The sequence below is a fragment of the Cydia splendana genome, chromosome 26, assembly GCF_910591565.1.
Source record: "Cydia splendana chromosome 26, ilCydSple1.2, whole genome shotgun sequence".
Classification (NCBI taxonomy): domain Eukaryota; kingdom Metazoa; phylum Arthropoda; class Insecta; order Lepidoptera; family Tortricidae; genus Cydia; species Cydia splendana.
The window spans coordinates 8,496,348-8,511,250 of NC_085985.1; the positions used below are offsets into that span (position 1 = coordinate 8,496,348).

Genomic DNA, 14,903 nt, shown 5'->3' on the forward strand with positions numbered 1-14,903 from the left:
GACATCATGCCACTCTTTTGTCCAAATTCACTGATGAAATTAATACTTATTTAGACGATAAAAAATTTGTTGTAGCAATATTCTATGATTTTAAGAAAGCATTCGACACCTTAGATACAAACACCCTTTTAAATGGAATGGCCGAATGTGGTGTGGGGCAGCCGCTAAACAAATGGTTTCGCGACTATCTCACATCACGTTCATACCGAGTAAAGATTGGTGACGACCTAAGTGATGAGACACTGGTACATTGTGGAGTACCACAGGGTTCCGTATGTGGCCCCGTGTGTTACTTAATGCATGTAAATAGCTTATGTGGAGTTCTGCGAAACTGTTCCGCACACATGTTTGCTGACGACCTATGCACCCTACGCGCAGGAACCAATATGATAGAAACTTGTCGTCTAGTCCAAGAAGACATAGACTCAGTAGTAAAGTGGCCACATGACAATGGCATTATATTGAATTCAGATAAAACTAAGCTCCTAATTATACAATCGCCATATCTAAGCCCAACAGAAATGCCACTCCCTATGTATACCCATAGCTTTACTTGCCTTCATAATAACTTACATGATTGCCATTGTAGACCAATAGAAAAAGTTGATTGTGTTACATATTTAGGTGTTAAAGTAGATTCCGCATTTTCTTGGCAACAACATATAAATTATATCTGTAGCAAACTTAGAATTTTATTAGGTAAATTTTACCACCTTAGCTTTAAAGTACCAATTAATGTATTAAAGTGCTTATACTTTGCAATAGTTGATTCCGTGTTAAGCTATGCCCTTGATTGCTATGGTCTCACTTTTAAATCGTATATAGATAAAGTAGAAGTGCTACAAATTAGATTCTTAAAGTTACTCGTCAATAAAAAAACTAGAAACAGTTGTAAAGGTAATTATAATAAACTATTTAAAATTTGTAAAATACTCCCGGTCAGCTTAAAACACAAATACCTCTTAGCAATTAACAACCACAGCAATAAGGAGCATATCTCGACACGAGTAGAACATAAACATAATACAAGATCAGCGGCTGTGCGAAAATATGAAATACCCCGCGTCACCAATTATTACGGAGACCGAACTCTAAAAAAAAGGTTGCCATATCTTTTAAACAGTCTTCCAGAAAATATCAGGCTCGAGCCCAATAAAACTAAATTTAAAACAGCAATCAAGCAGCACCTATTAAAAATGCTTGGGTGACAATTGTATGCCTGTGCCTGCAAGTGTCACCCAAGTAAAGTAAGGTAAGTATATCTGATTATATTAGTTAAGTGTATGATGTTAGTTTTTATAATATTTTACATTGATTACGTATGTAAGTAATTATATAAGAGACTCGCACCTGCAGACAAACTGTGTAAACAGTTTTGCAGGGAACTGAATTAGATCGTAAGGTTATTTCTTGTATTAATAATAGTAATAAATAAGAGCGAAGAGTCTCGACCAACACCTAGAGAGACTCTCGCTGGGTGGTTGGATCAAGGGTCAGATGCAGAAGGCGGTAATATTGGACACGGCGCGTATAGTACGTCGGTTCCTCACTCTGCGGCCCTGACCACCGGCAGCTTGGGCCAAGCCCCGCTGCCGGCGGCACCCTAGGTTAGGTTTATTATAATGTGTTTATATGTATTTTTTATTGTTTTGTAAGTGTTTTTATATTTTACTTTTATATTCATATTATAACAAACCTAACTTAAGACGAAAAATAAATAAAGGAAATGTAATAAATAAATAAAATAAAAATAAAAATGTGCTATAAGTGTAGCAGTAAACGCAGTTACTCGACTTATAGTCGAATTAATGAGATATAACAGAAACTAGATCGTGTAAGCAAATTTTTACTTATTTTTATTAATATTTTTTTATTGAAATTTAAGAAAATAGGCGGCCCATGAATATATATGAACCAGTGCCTTTGGTTTTATCAATAAAGTATTTTTCGCGCTGGGTTTTACTGTATTACGTGTACTTACAGACAGTAAAAACTTATGTACACAATCACGGTAAAAATAAATGTCATGAATGACAGCAGTAAAAAATACTTAAGTACCTTTTTGTTTTATTAGACACGTGAAGACGATTAGGCCTCAAACTTAATCAAATAATTGAAATATAATCGCTTACCTGAGATCGTTTTTAGCACATATTAGTTGAATAAAAGCATTTACTGCACTCTTACACATTTAAAATGCCGAGTAAAAGCAATCCGGCTACCTTTACGAAACATTTTTGCTGAGAAAAAGCAGTGCGGCTGCTTTTATAGAACACTTTTACTGAGTAATAGTAAATTGCTAATGTTTATAGAACAAATAGTCGAGTAAAAGCACTATCGTTGCTATTAAAACACTAGAAGTGCTTTTATCCACTTTTACTCAACTCTTACAGCATCGATTTGCTTCTTATACAGCGCTTACTCGATTTTTATAACACTTTTAGTCTGTATAAGTGCGCCTTTTCGCGTTGAGTAAACGCTTACAGGACTTTTACTCGACTGTTTTTACACCGTTTATAGCACCAAAAAGCGATAAAAACGTGCTCTCAACTTTTATAGCACATAGATTTGCTAGTTGGGTTGTCTGTCCGTCCGTCCATCTGTATGTCTGTCAAGACCCTTTATCTTGGGAACGCGTGGAGTATCGAGTTGAAATTAAAACCTATAATATTATTAAATTAAATTAATATTATTATACTTATGTCTGTAGTCCCTTGAATCTGACGGCCGTATATGCCGTAATAAAACGCATAATATCGACACTCTAAAGTCTCAACTCAAGGGAATCAAAATGTATAAGGTACTTCCCGTTGACCTAGAACTATGACTTTTGGCAAGTAATATCGTCTTACACTACAAGTACAAGGAAAAATCTGTAAACCATAAATTGTACAAAAAATACGTTAAAGGACCATTGGCAACTTTGTATGGAGCCTGGACCCAACGCCAACAGAAATGAGAATAAGGTCATTAGATAGGTATTTCTATGTACGTCATTTTGTTCTATGGGCATCTAGCGGAATTCCATTGCAGAACTGAGATATTGGTATTTTAGCCAAAATGTCGTCACCCTTATTGCCAAAATGTCGTCACCCTTATAGGCAATAGAGTCCAAATAAGTAAATTAGAGTCTGGCCAGCCAGTCGTGTCATAAGCAATTTTTTAAAATTCTTTATATGGCAACTTTTTTCCTATCAAATAAGCTGTCAGTTTCAAGCTGTCATTTAATTTCATAGTAATTTTATTGCCAGGTGCGGTTTTTACTGATATTCCCCTTTTTTTTGTGCCACGACTCGCTGGCCAGACTCTAATTGCTGCGCGACGAATGATTTACCGCGCTCGCCCGGCGGTGGACTCTATTGCCTAGGTAATAAAATCAAATCAGTTATCTATGTATCTAGGTATAATTTATAAATTGATTTGAAAATTGGTTAGCGTAAATAAATATATTTTATGTCAATAGGTCAAAGAGATCGAAGCCGGAACTGAACAGGAAAAAAGGGTAAAGTATTGGACATACATAGCAATCTTAGAATACTTTTTTCATCTATGAGTATCTCCAAACGAACTTGCGATTCTAAGTATAAATGGAAATGTTTATTTATAAGGTAGATACAAACATTAAAAAGAAAAATAAACTAACTTATGTATAGAATAAAAATAAAAAGTAATATTAAATAAAATTAAAATTCGTCCAAGAAATTGGGCCCCTTTGGCATGGTGCCGAGGACGCTGGCAGCATTTCCCCGCCGTATTACGAAGCTAATACGTTGAGCGAGAAAGCTGCCAGCTCTCCGGTGACCAGTGAAGTCGATAAGTGCCCCGTTATTAATTCAATCCAATGGAATCTGCTGTGGGAATCTGCCAAATCCTACACCGGAACATGCGACACAACTGAAAACCGCCGTGTCGCCGAAATAATTTTTAGCGCTTGTAAGATTTTACTATTGTATGTATGTTAGTTTGTAAGGTATGTATCTATGGGCCTTAATTGCCTGATAATAAATGATATTTAATTTAATTAATTTAATTTAATTATTTCCCGGTTGTTTTAAGGAACCGGGCCTGGAAAGCTGGTACGCGGTTATCATTGAATGCCGCAAATCGAAATTTGACTGTATATTGGGATGTCTGTTTAACAAAATGGGAGTTGTAAGTATTGATGATCAATTCATTTACGTATATCACGGATGTACACCCAGCTGCAAAAGTGCATAATGGCCACATTGGCCACTTCATGATTGAATTCCATTTATAACCATGCAATCATAGAGTTATATATTTGACAGAGGGAATGTCACTTAAGACAAACTGTGACACTGCAATGGCGGACGGTTTGAAAGTGTGCGTGTAGACGAGTGATACCATGTAACACAAATTCTTCCCTAATGGTGAAACAATTATTGTCAATATCGTCCTTGTTTTCAAATATTAAAATAGGACAGTTTTACGTTAGACAATAAAAAAAGTGTGTACCTAACTGATTTTATAGGTCTTGAAAATGCGCATTGTTGCACAATTACTTTGTACAAATATTATTTTCAATACCTAATGATATTTAACTTGTAACATATCTGGTTTTAAACAAAAAATAAATATAAGGTAAATGTACTAGTGCTCGACATGTTAATGCCCAATAGATGACACCTTGCTGTCACCTCTATTGACAATGACTTAAGTCTCAAGTTGACATGTACTGCACTGGGACCGCGTCGAGCACCATGAGTATGTTTACCTTACGTAACAAATAAACGTTAGCTATCAAAAATGATTCATGTAAACGTCTTTAATTTCCTTATTATCGGGAAATTACCATACCGACCTAGTTTGAAATGCAAAATCAATAATTTAGCTATTTACCTAAATGTCCTAAATGATCTCTTATATACATAATAATTTAATAAGAAGGGCATCAATTACCCTACTTTCGGGAAATTACCCTATTCAACTTACTGGTCACACTCCTGTTTCGCATTTATAAACAATGAAATATGGAGATTTCATGTACTATACCGTGATAATTGATAAAATTAGCTGTGGAAAGTTATTCCGTCACTTTTTTTCTTTCGATCGGTACAATTCTTGCAGGATTTAACTACGCATGCCGGCATATTTTATATTTTTTCTTGGACAAATTTACTTCACTGACGTTTTGATCCGTCTGACGGCAAATTGGTGGATGAGGGCATTGAGATAACTGTCAATGTGTGTGTGTCACGCGTAAATACTAGGAAATTGGTGGATGATGGAATCACAGTTTTTGTCTTAGCAAAACTACGTCCGTAGTATTCTAGGTCCATGCATGCAATAGGGAATATTAGGCAAAGCTCTGCGTAGGTACTCGCAAAGAGCATATAATCACTACGTTCTAAGAGGCGGAACTCCATAGTACGTTTTTGTCAAACGGTTCGTTTTGACAGGACTTGACTGACGTATGACTGATGAGCATCTATTCATACCAACATAAAGAAAATTGTTTATAGCACAGATAAAGAAATATATTATCTATATATTTATCTATGGTTTATAGAAAGCAGTGCTGTGAAAAATCGATAATAGTGAGTTATCGAAACGATAATAACCGACATGATAGAAAGTAGTGCTGCGAAAAATCGATAATAGTGACTTCCTAAACCGATAAAAACCGTCCTAAACTCATTCAAAACTTTTTATCGTAGAAAATAAAACACCTGTGAGTTTATTACAAACTTTATTAATTTCTTAAGTTCATACTTGGTATATACAAAAACTCATTTATTATAAATAATAAGTGTTCTAAAATGAATATAAAACTAAAATTAACTACAATTAAGATAACTGAAGCTAAAAATTTTGCGCCCTTGGTAGGGTGCCCATCACGCAGGCAGCGTTCCCGCGCTGGATTGCTATGGCCAATCTTTGCGCGAGAAAGCTGCCTGCGCGAGGATCACCTGTGGCCTCCCTTAGGAATTTACTGAGCACCTTGTGGAGTCCCCGAGCCCCCCTACCCCATGGACCTAGTGTCTCGACGCCAAAAGCTACATATTCGTAGTATGCGCCGAGACAACTATATTTATTCGCCTTGAAGAGTTCTCGGACGTCAGCCGCCGCCCCGGCCTGTTTGCTGGTGGCTAAAATGTAGGACACCGCCAGCGTATCTGCGCAGGTGGCGTCCTACACCAGCGCCCGGCCCATCCGCCAGGGGATCAACGACATCCCGTCGGGGCGTTTGCCGTCATCCCTTGCGATCTGGGGCTCCAGAGCCGCAGGGACGTCGGCGCTGACGAGCGCTCTCCTCAGGATGTCGTTGAGCGCGGCGTGACGGGATAGGCGGCCGGCGCCCGAGGAGCAGGCGAGTCCGTGGTGGCCAAGGCGATCAACAGGGGCCCCACTAGAGGCACAGCTGTGGTCCACGCATACATCGGCCCCGACCCGGAGTCCGATAGCAATTCTGAGTGTTTGGCTCGATGAAAGTGCCGTTGTTGGGTGATGGATAGGCGTGCAGCCATAACATTAGTAAAATAAAATAATTTATTTACCAATAAACTATGGTTTACATATTTACCAGGGGCCCCCGCACTAGGTGAGACCTGGGCTACATATAACCGCGAAAATCGAAGTTCGCAAATTGCGGGCATTTTTCTCTGTCACTCTAATTACACCTTCATTGGAGTAAAAGAGAAAAATCCCCGCAATTTGCGAATTACGGTTTTCGCGGTAGCCCTCTGTATCGTAGCCTATCTCATTCTACCGCATGGCTGCGTCCCTTGGACTGGCCGGCGCTGGCCCATTGTGTACAGGGGCCTTTAGATTTGTACAGTATCTGGATTTAGTTACTTAATAGGTATAGCATGCAAGTTACAAAATTACTAAAAATTACACTTAAATATTTGCGTACATTATAAAATATTACTTAGTATAGCTTCTAGCGGTTTCCACGTAGTTAAGTGATTGAAGAAGAGTGTAGGTAAGCTTTTTGGCCTCAATAACTGATCTGTCTTCGATTTGAGATAACAATGCTTTAGCATGACACTGTAGGTTGAAGCCTTAAGGTGGTCCTCAAATCGTTTACCGAAGGCGGAGAAGACTTTTGGAACAGGCAGGTTAAAGATTCGGTTTTTGAGAAGCGAGACGTAACAAGTCATGAGTGTAGACGATTTGTGTGTAAGCAAAACGATACTGTGCAAAAATAACTGCCGAACAGTCAGGCCATAGCTTCAGCGTAGAGTTCAGAAGTTGGAAATCGAAAGGGTCATTGTCCAGACTCTGGAATGGACACAGCTAGGAGCCTTGCGTGGTCCCTTCCCGACGAAGTGTCAATTGGGGATTTTAGAACGGCAGTGGGGGCTAAGTTGTCCCAGGCCCTTTGCCTCTCGGGTCTAGGTGGAACATCTGGCAGTTTAGCTAGCCAGGCTTTCTTGGCCTCATCCAAGCACGCGATCTCGTAGTTTGTTATTTTAAGGATTTTACCTGCGAGATCAGACGTGCTATGGATTGAGGACAAGAATGCCGGCAGAGCAATACTCGATATTTTGCGTGTTCCTAAACCGCCAAACCTAATGGGCAAAGAATCTTGGGTCCAAGCCGGTTCATTAAAACGGACATTCAAAATCGTTTCCAGTTGTGACTTAAGGAGACTATCGATAGGTTGGACTAAACTAGCGACTTTCCAGATAGGGCAGCAATGGAGCAAGTACGTAAATTTGGGAACCAACAAACAACATTTTAAAATAAATAAGGCCGAATGGCTACTAATTTTGACTAAACGATCTGAATTAACATAAAATTTAGAAATCGATTTGGCCAAAACAGACGGAATAGCTTCATCGAAAATGAGGGAGCCGAGAAGGTGGAGATTATCCTTTGATAAGATTTTAATGTTTGGGGCTAAACTCGAAAAACTTTGAAGTACCTGGGCTGCTAAAGAGGGTTCTAAGTTTTCGGAAATGTACAATTCACATTTGTCTAAGTTAATAGTAAAAGAGTAATAATAACGGGAAAAGTTGAAGGCACGACACCTCAGGGCCCTCCTCCTACTAGATTGGTGTGCTCAAATTACGGCACCTATGCTATTAAAACTGCACGAGGCCATGCGCTTGGCGGGGAACAGAACCCTATGGAGGAACCTGGTCTTCAACAGAAGGATATGATGTCACGATCCTCAGTATTGAGGGACCGACTGAAGAGGAGGGATAAGTCTGCCAGGACCGTTTTTGAGTCTCCGCTGATGGTGCCGTCGTCCAGGTACCAAACATGCAGTATGAACGTGAGACTATGAATAGCTGAATTAATGGCCAGACTGAATATATGGTATATATATATGTATATATATATACATATTTGTTCTTATTGCACAATTTGAATACTGAATGTACAAATATGCTGTACCTATGTTTTTAAACACTGAACTGTACAAAATATATTCTGGTAGAATTTACAAACGGATACACTGTACTCGTTACAAAATCTAACATGTTTTTCTAAAGATTTTTCAAAAACTAATCTTAGAATTAATATATTTAAATAGGATAAGGTAAACACAAATATAACTGTAAAAAGGAAGTAGGAACTAACTGAATTACCGTCACACACTCAACTCAACAGTCGAAATTATATATACCTAGCTATAACTTTAAGCCGTATCAGCTGTGGGCTGTGTGTGATAGTGTGTGTGTTAATTATTACGTTATGAGCTGATCCTCATTAACCCCTGACGCAGAATGGCTACAGAATCACAATCTCCAAGTTAATACGCATAAAATAAAACTCATTCAGTTAAGACCCTACCAAAACGAACCCATAGATCTAACTTTAACCAAAATAATAAGTTTATGGCAAAAAAATAAATTTAGTACTAAGCTTTTATCGCTGACTGTACTTTTATTCCACGGGCAACTAATACTCATCGAGACAATTCTATAAATCCCAAACACAATTAGGTTTCGTTGTTTTATCACAGAGTTCCTATGGCCACCTCCTGTCTCGCCTTACTTATGTATACAAATTTCCAGCTTCATTGGAAGTCGGGAAGTGAGTCAAATTTAACTTGCAAGATTTGACCCGTACAAACATAGTTACATAGTCTGTACTAAATAATATAGTGTGCATTGATACCATCAATGAAAATAGAGTGTATAGAGGCGGATTGTCAAAGTAAATTATGTAGCCACTGTAAATTTACTGCCAATATCTTTCGACAGAAAATTAAAACTGTTAGAACGCCATTTGACTTTGATCCATAAGGCTGATTAAGACGGCGCGCGAAGCGTATGCGATTTTAGCTACATTGCGGACTGTTGGTTAAGTCCAATTCAACCGACCGATCGAAAACCGCAATGTAATGAAACTCGCATGCGAGTTCTCGCATTGACTAAATGAGCCCTTTTATTCTTTCACTGATATGTGTAAATTTGTTACATATTGAAATTAACGCCATCTAATCGACTGTAGGCCAAAGGTTATGGCGCCATCGCTAGAAAAGATTGCACCATACCTTTGGCCTACTCTCGAGTAGATGGTGTTAATATTAATATTTAACAATTGAAACCCATATTTATTTTATTGTATTACAAATTAAAACATTACACCAATATTACATTAATTATAAAATACATCACATAATTACATTACATACACATAACAACACATATACAACACATAACAAGTTTACACATATCAAATACTATTACTTATTCTGTGATATCAGTGAAAGAATAATGATCAAAGTCAAATGGCGTACTAACAGGTTTAATCTTCTGTCGAAAGATGGCAGTAAATGTAGAGTACTGTAGCTACTTACATAATTTACCATGACAGTAACTCTCTATTTAAAATTCTCTTAGATACCATGTTTTAAAGATGGATTTAAAAAACAATTTATTTGGTTAAAGTCCTAAGCTACCTATTAGGCAGACACTTAATAAAGTAAACTCGATTTCACTTTCATGAGCTTCTTCAGCAATTCTTTCTTCGTTGTATTGTAATCTGTAACAAGTAAAATTAATTTAAATGTAACTCCGTAGAAATCTTTGGTCTCTTAAATGCATTCGTACAATGCAAACATAAGTACATCCGCGCAAAAATTAAAACATGTATGAGAACATTTTACCAAGTGGATGAAATTAGGCTTGTTTTAAGCAATGGTATGTATGCAGGCAGAGATTAAAAAGTATTATTTGGTACTATTCCGCCGTATACCTACATCCTTTAAAACGAAGATGAGATAATAATATGCTGTGCGTAAATATTAACCAATAACTTTGGAATTAATTTTCAAACTGCTGAGAGATAAACATATTTTTTAATACGAGTAACAATACCATATTCACTTACCTAGTCTTTTGATTTGCTCGCTGCGTTTTTCGATTATCAGAAGCAAGAACTAGAGTATCCCTAGACCCGCCAGGTTGTTTGTCAGCAAAGCGGGGGCGTTTCGCTGGTATTGACGCTGAAATCAAATAATCCGCATAATTATAGAGGTACTAGCTGCTCGCCTCTTTATTAGTAGTATTAGTACCTACCTACTTAAAAATGGAGACCTATAAGCTCTAGAAACCACGGACCGGAAGACGCAGCGTGGGAAGGCCCTCTACAAGATGGAGTTGTATGGGGTCGGCGCGTGACCGGCCGCTGTGGAGATCGTTGAGGGAGTTCTTTGGCCATCAGTGGACGTCTTTCGGCTGATATGATGGATATGATGATGATGAAGCTTTCGGAAACCCGTCGCGCGAGTGACTAAAAATACGTAAATGCTCTACCCATTCATGCAGTATCATACCATGCCCGTGCTGTCGTGAACGTATCAAGCATGGAATGTAAGTTAGTGATAAATAAGAGCTCGTCAACATAGGTAGAGTTTTTTTGATACTCCCACGTCAGCAGCAGATGTTGCTAAGCGGACGAGGTGTTCAAAATTACCTTGATACCATCTTGATACGCACTTATTCTCTTAACAATACAAGTCGCGTTAAGATCATTTTGAACACCTGGCCCTTATAGTAAATAACCTTATAATCGGTCAAGTCCTATAAATTAAATACCTTTGTACTTAAATTACATACTTCACTGCAGGCTTCACTTATACGGACTCTACTTGTCTGGTCTAATCCCAAGTAGCACAGATTAGCTGTATAGCGGCCGCATAATGAAGTAGGAATACGCTTGAAGCTGGAATATAAAAACTGCATAAGAGCTGTATAAGCGTCTTTTCAGCTTTTATAACTCTTAAATGGGCACAAATTAGGCAGCCTTAAGTTCACATAGCTGCTTAAGAGCGTTGTAGCAGCATTTTAACGGAATTATAAGGGGTAACAGGAGTTATAAGAGGTGTATATTGGCTGGGTAAGAGACCACCAGTTACCCTTTATTCAGCTAATATGTCACATGTGCGCCCTAATACCGGGAAAGATTGACGTTGGGCTGAATAAAAGATAATTAATAACATACTTTTACAACTCTGCCTTAAAAATCTGCTATTATATTTAGTATAGTGACGACGAACGCAGAGGTGAACATATTTATATTGAAGCAAAAACGTTAAGCGCAACGACACCATAAGTCATTTTGTTAAAGTGTTTAGTTAAATGTTTGTACATGATCTTTTATATATTAATGCGAGAAATATGTTTGGGAATGCAAGTTTATTGACATTATATATATACATTATCTAAGAAAATTTCAGTGCGCCAAGAAAATAATCAGTATTTATTTAAATTAATGATATAAATAAGCTATGTGTAAAAACTATTTCAGTGGTTCGGACAGAATTATGAGATAAAAAGTTAATAATACGTTATAGGAAGTACTAAACTAATGATTTAGGTTAAGAACTCAGGCACAAAACCATATTGTTACCCTTAAAAGTTGGAAAAGCAATTTCAATTTTGTAGGTTATATACAATAAAATGGCGGTCAATGTTAAAAAGCAACGTGAACCGTTAAAATTCTTATATGCAGCATACGACTGTTATATATCCCACTATAAAGTCCAAGTCGTTATTTCGATACACTAGTGAACCTCTAAACAGTTATAAGGCATCTTATGAACGTTTTAACAGCCGCTATGCAGACAGTCCCAATGGTAGTATAATAGGCTGCTTAGCGGTAAACATGTTCAGCGCTAAGCCGTATTATGCGCCACATGTGTTCGATTATACGTCTATTGGTTTCATAATAGTTCACTCGTTCTCCCTTATAATAAGTCAGCGAAATAAAAGCTGCTTTAGCGGTAAACATGTTCAGCGATAAGCTGTATTATGCGCCCCATGTGTTCCATTATACGTCTATTGGCTTCATAATAGTTCATTCGTGCTTCCTCAAAAAGTCAGAATAATAAAAGCTGCTTAGCGGTAAACATGTTCAGCTATAAGCTGTATTATGCGTCCCATGTGTTCCATTTATACGTCTATTGGCTTCATATTAGTTCACTCGTGCTCCCTTAAAAGTCAGCGTAATAAAAGCTGCTTAGCGGTAAACATGTTCAGCGATAAGCTGTATTATGCGCCACGTGTGTTCCATTATACGTCTATTGGCTTCATAATAGTTCATTCGTGCTTCCTTAAAAAGTCAGCGTAATAAAAGCTGGTTAGCGGTAAACACGTTCAGCGATAAGCTGTATTATGCGGCACATGTGTTCCATTATACGTCTATTGGCTTCATATTAGTTCACTCGTGCTCCCTTAAAAGTCAGTGTAATAAAAGCTGCTTAGTGGTAAACATGTTAAGCGACAAGCTGTATTATGTGCCACATGTGTTCCATTATACGTCTATTAGCTTCATAATAGTTCACTTGTGCTCCCTTAATAAGTCAACGTAATAAAAGTCCACAATTAACTCCTTATACAGCACATGGCGTAATTTTATCCACTAAACAGACCTTATAACGGTTAAAGCATTTGATAACCCTTAAAGCTGTATAGGGTCGTAGCAAATATACCTTTATATCACTCTTTGCGTATTAATGGTAGTTTTCAGAGCCGTAATGCAGCTTTTAATCAGCCCTAAGCTATATAAATATCACTGAGATCTATTATACAGCTGTAGGACCACGAGTGTGCTCTTATAAGTGTCTTAATACGCACAGAGCGTTAGATAGAACTAAAAGTGAGTAGTTATAGAGCTATCTGTGCTACTTGGGAATGTATGGTTTTGAACCATAACCATTTCTTGTTCGGTGGACAAGTCGCATGCTCAATAGGCAATAGCATTAATTGAGCCAATAACATTTTTTTTCTCAATTCTACGCTTACCTTTTTCCGGTCGAATGCTTATTCCAGATTTCAGACAAGCTTGGCCTGTACGCGTAGATGCAGTAGGTAGCTGAAGTTTGTTCTGGAACATTTCACACGTTAAAATAAGTTTTAAAAATAAATTACAAACATAGGTACCAACATAAAACATTAATAGTTAGTACCTTCACTTATTTATATTTGTCAGTCGTAGTTAGCTGTTAACCAAGCAGGTAAGACTTAGACCGTTTAAATACCTTACTTTGAACTTCTTATCTGTTTTATACCGATCTATGTTTTACCTAGTACATAATAGCTGATACTAATGACCTGCTTGAAGACATGCATATCGGCGTCCGCGTGAGAGCAAATCTCGCATACTACCGAATACCTAGTAGGTAAAGAATCCTCAAGTAAACTATTAAAGAGCATGCGAAGACCATCTCCGTATAAATCCTTAAGCGGACGCACACATTTAACCGGTTTCGATGAAACTTGCATGGGGTATGAACTTTAAGATTTTTTGCCCCGTTTCTTAATTCCCAATGATACCAGACTCGTAGTTCGTACCTATCAATAAGCGAGATTATCATACTAATACGTACACGTACATAGAACGTTATGGATAAACCGGTTTTGATAAAACTTCCACTGAATAACCTACTAAGTTGAGATAAATGTACCTATGCCAAAAATAATATTTAATAGAAAAAAACCGACTTCTCAAAACAGTCTGAAATGCCATATATGTAAATTATTGGCTGGCATTTAACTGATCACCATATATAGTAATCCACTTCGTCACCTTTTTCTAGTAGCATTTCGTTTCTGTAAGGGTCGCAGTTCTTACCTAACCTAATATTAACCTTACCCACTTTTATAGTAGCATTTCGTTTCTCTAAGAAGCGCTAGTCGCCTAGCGGTAAAAGCGTGCGACTTGCAATCCGGAGGTTCGCGGGTTCAAACTCGGCTCGTACCTACCAATGAGTTTTTCGGAACTTATGTACGAAATATCATTTGATATTGACCAGTCGCTTTTAGGTGAAGGAAAAAATCGTGAGGAATCCGAACTAATCCCAATAAGGCCTCGTTTACCCTCTGAGTTCGAAGATCAAATGGCAGTCGCTTTCGTAAAAACTAGTGCCTACGCCAATTCTTGGGATTAGTTGCCAAGCGGACCCCAGGCTCCCATGAGCCGTGGCAAAATTCCGGGACAACGCGAGGAAGATGATGATGATGATATAATGATGATTACGTTTCTCTAAGGGTCACAGTTTTATCCTACCTAACCTAACCCACAAAATCGAAATCGCCAAATGTGTACTATGCGTCGTTGAAGAGTTCTGTTCTGATAATCATCAGCAGTTCCACTTCATCAAATGTGACAGTTTTTAATGTAAATGCTTGATTTTCTGATTAAAATACATAAATCTCTGTACGTATGCCTTTAAAATTTGAGGAGTTCTCTCGGTTCCTCATGGATCCCATGTTCAGAACTCGAGCTTGACATAAATGTGGATTAAAAACGTGAGCTATGCGTCGTTGAAGAGTTCCGTTCTTGACCATCATCAGCAGTTCTACTTCATCAATTGTCACTTTTTTCAATGTAAATGCTTGATTTGTTGATAAAAACACAAAAATCACTATATGTATGCCTTTAATTAAAGATTTGAGGAGTACCCTCGATTCCTCATGGAT

At 37.8% G+C, this 14,903-nt stretch overlaps 1 protein-coding gene across 1 annotated transcript in view; it reads left to right on the forward strand.

The window, feature by feature from the left end:
- Positions 1-14,903, forward strand: part of LOC134803352 (uncharacterized) — an 86,920-nt gene that overhangs the window by 44,925 nt on the left and 27,092 nt on the right. Inside the window, exons 9-10 of the mRNA XM_063776152.1 lie at positions 3,464-3,502; positions 4,057-4,152. Coding sequence (XP_063632222.1) covers positions 3,464-3,502; positions 4,057-4,152 — 135 coding nt within the window. The remainder of the gene's footprint in view (positions 1-3,463; positions 3,503-4,056; positions 4,153-14,903) is intronic.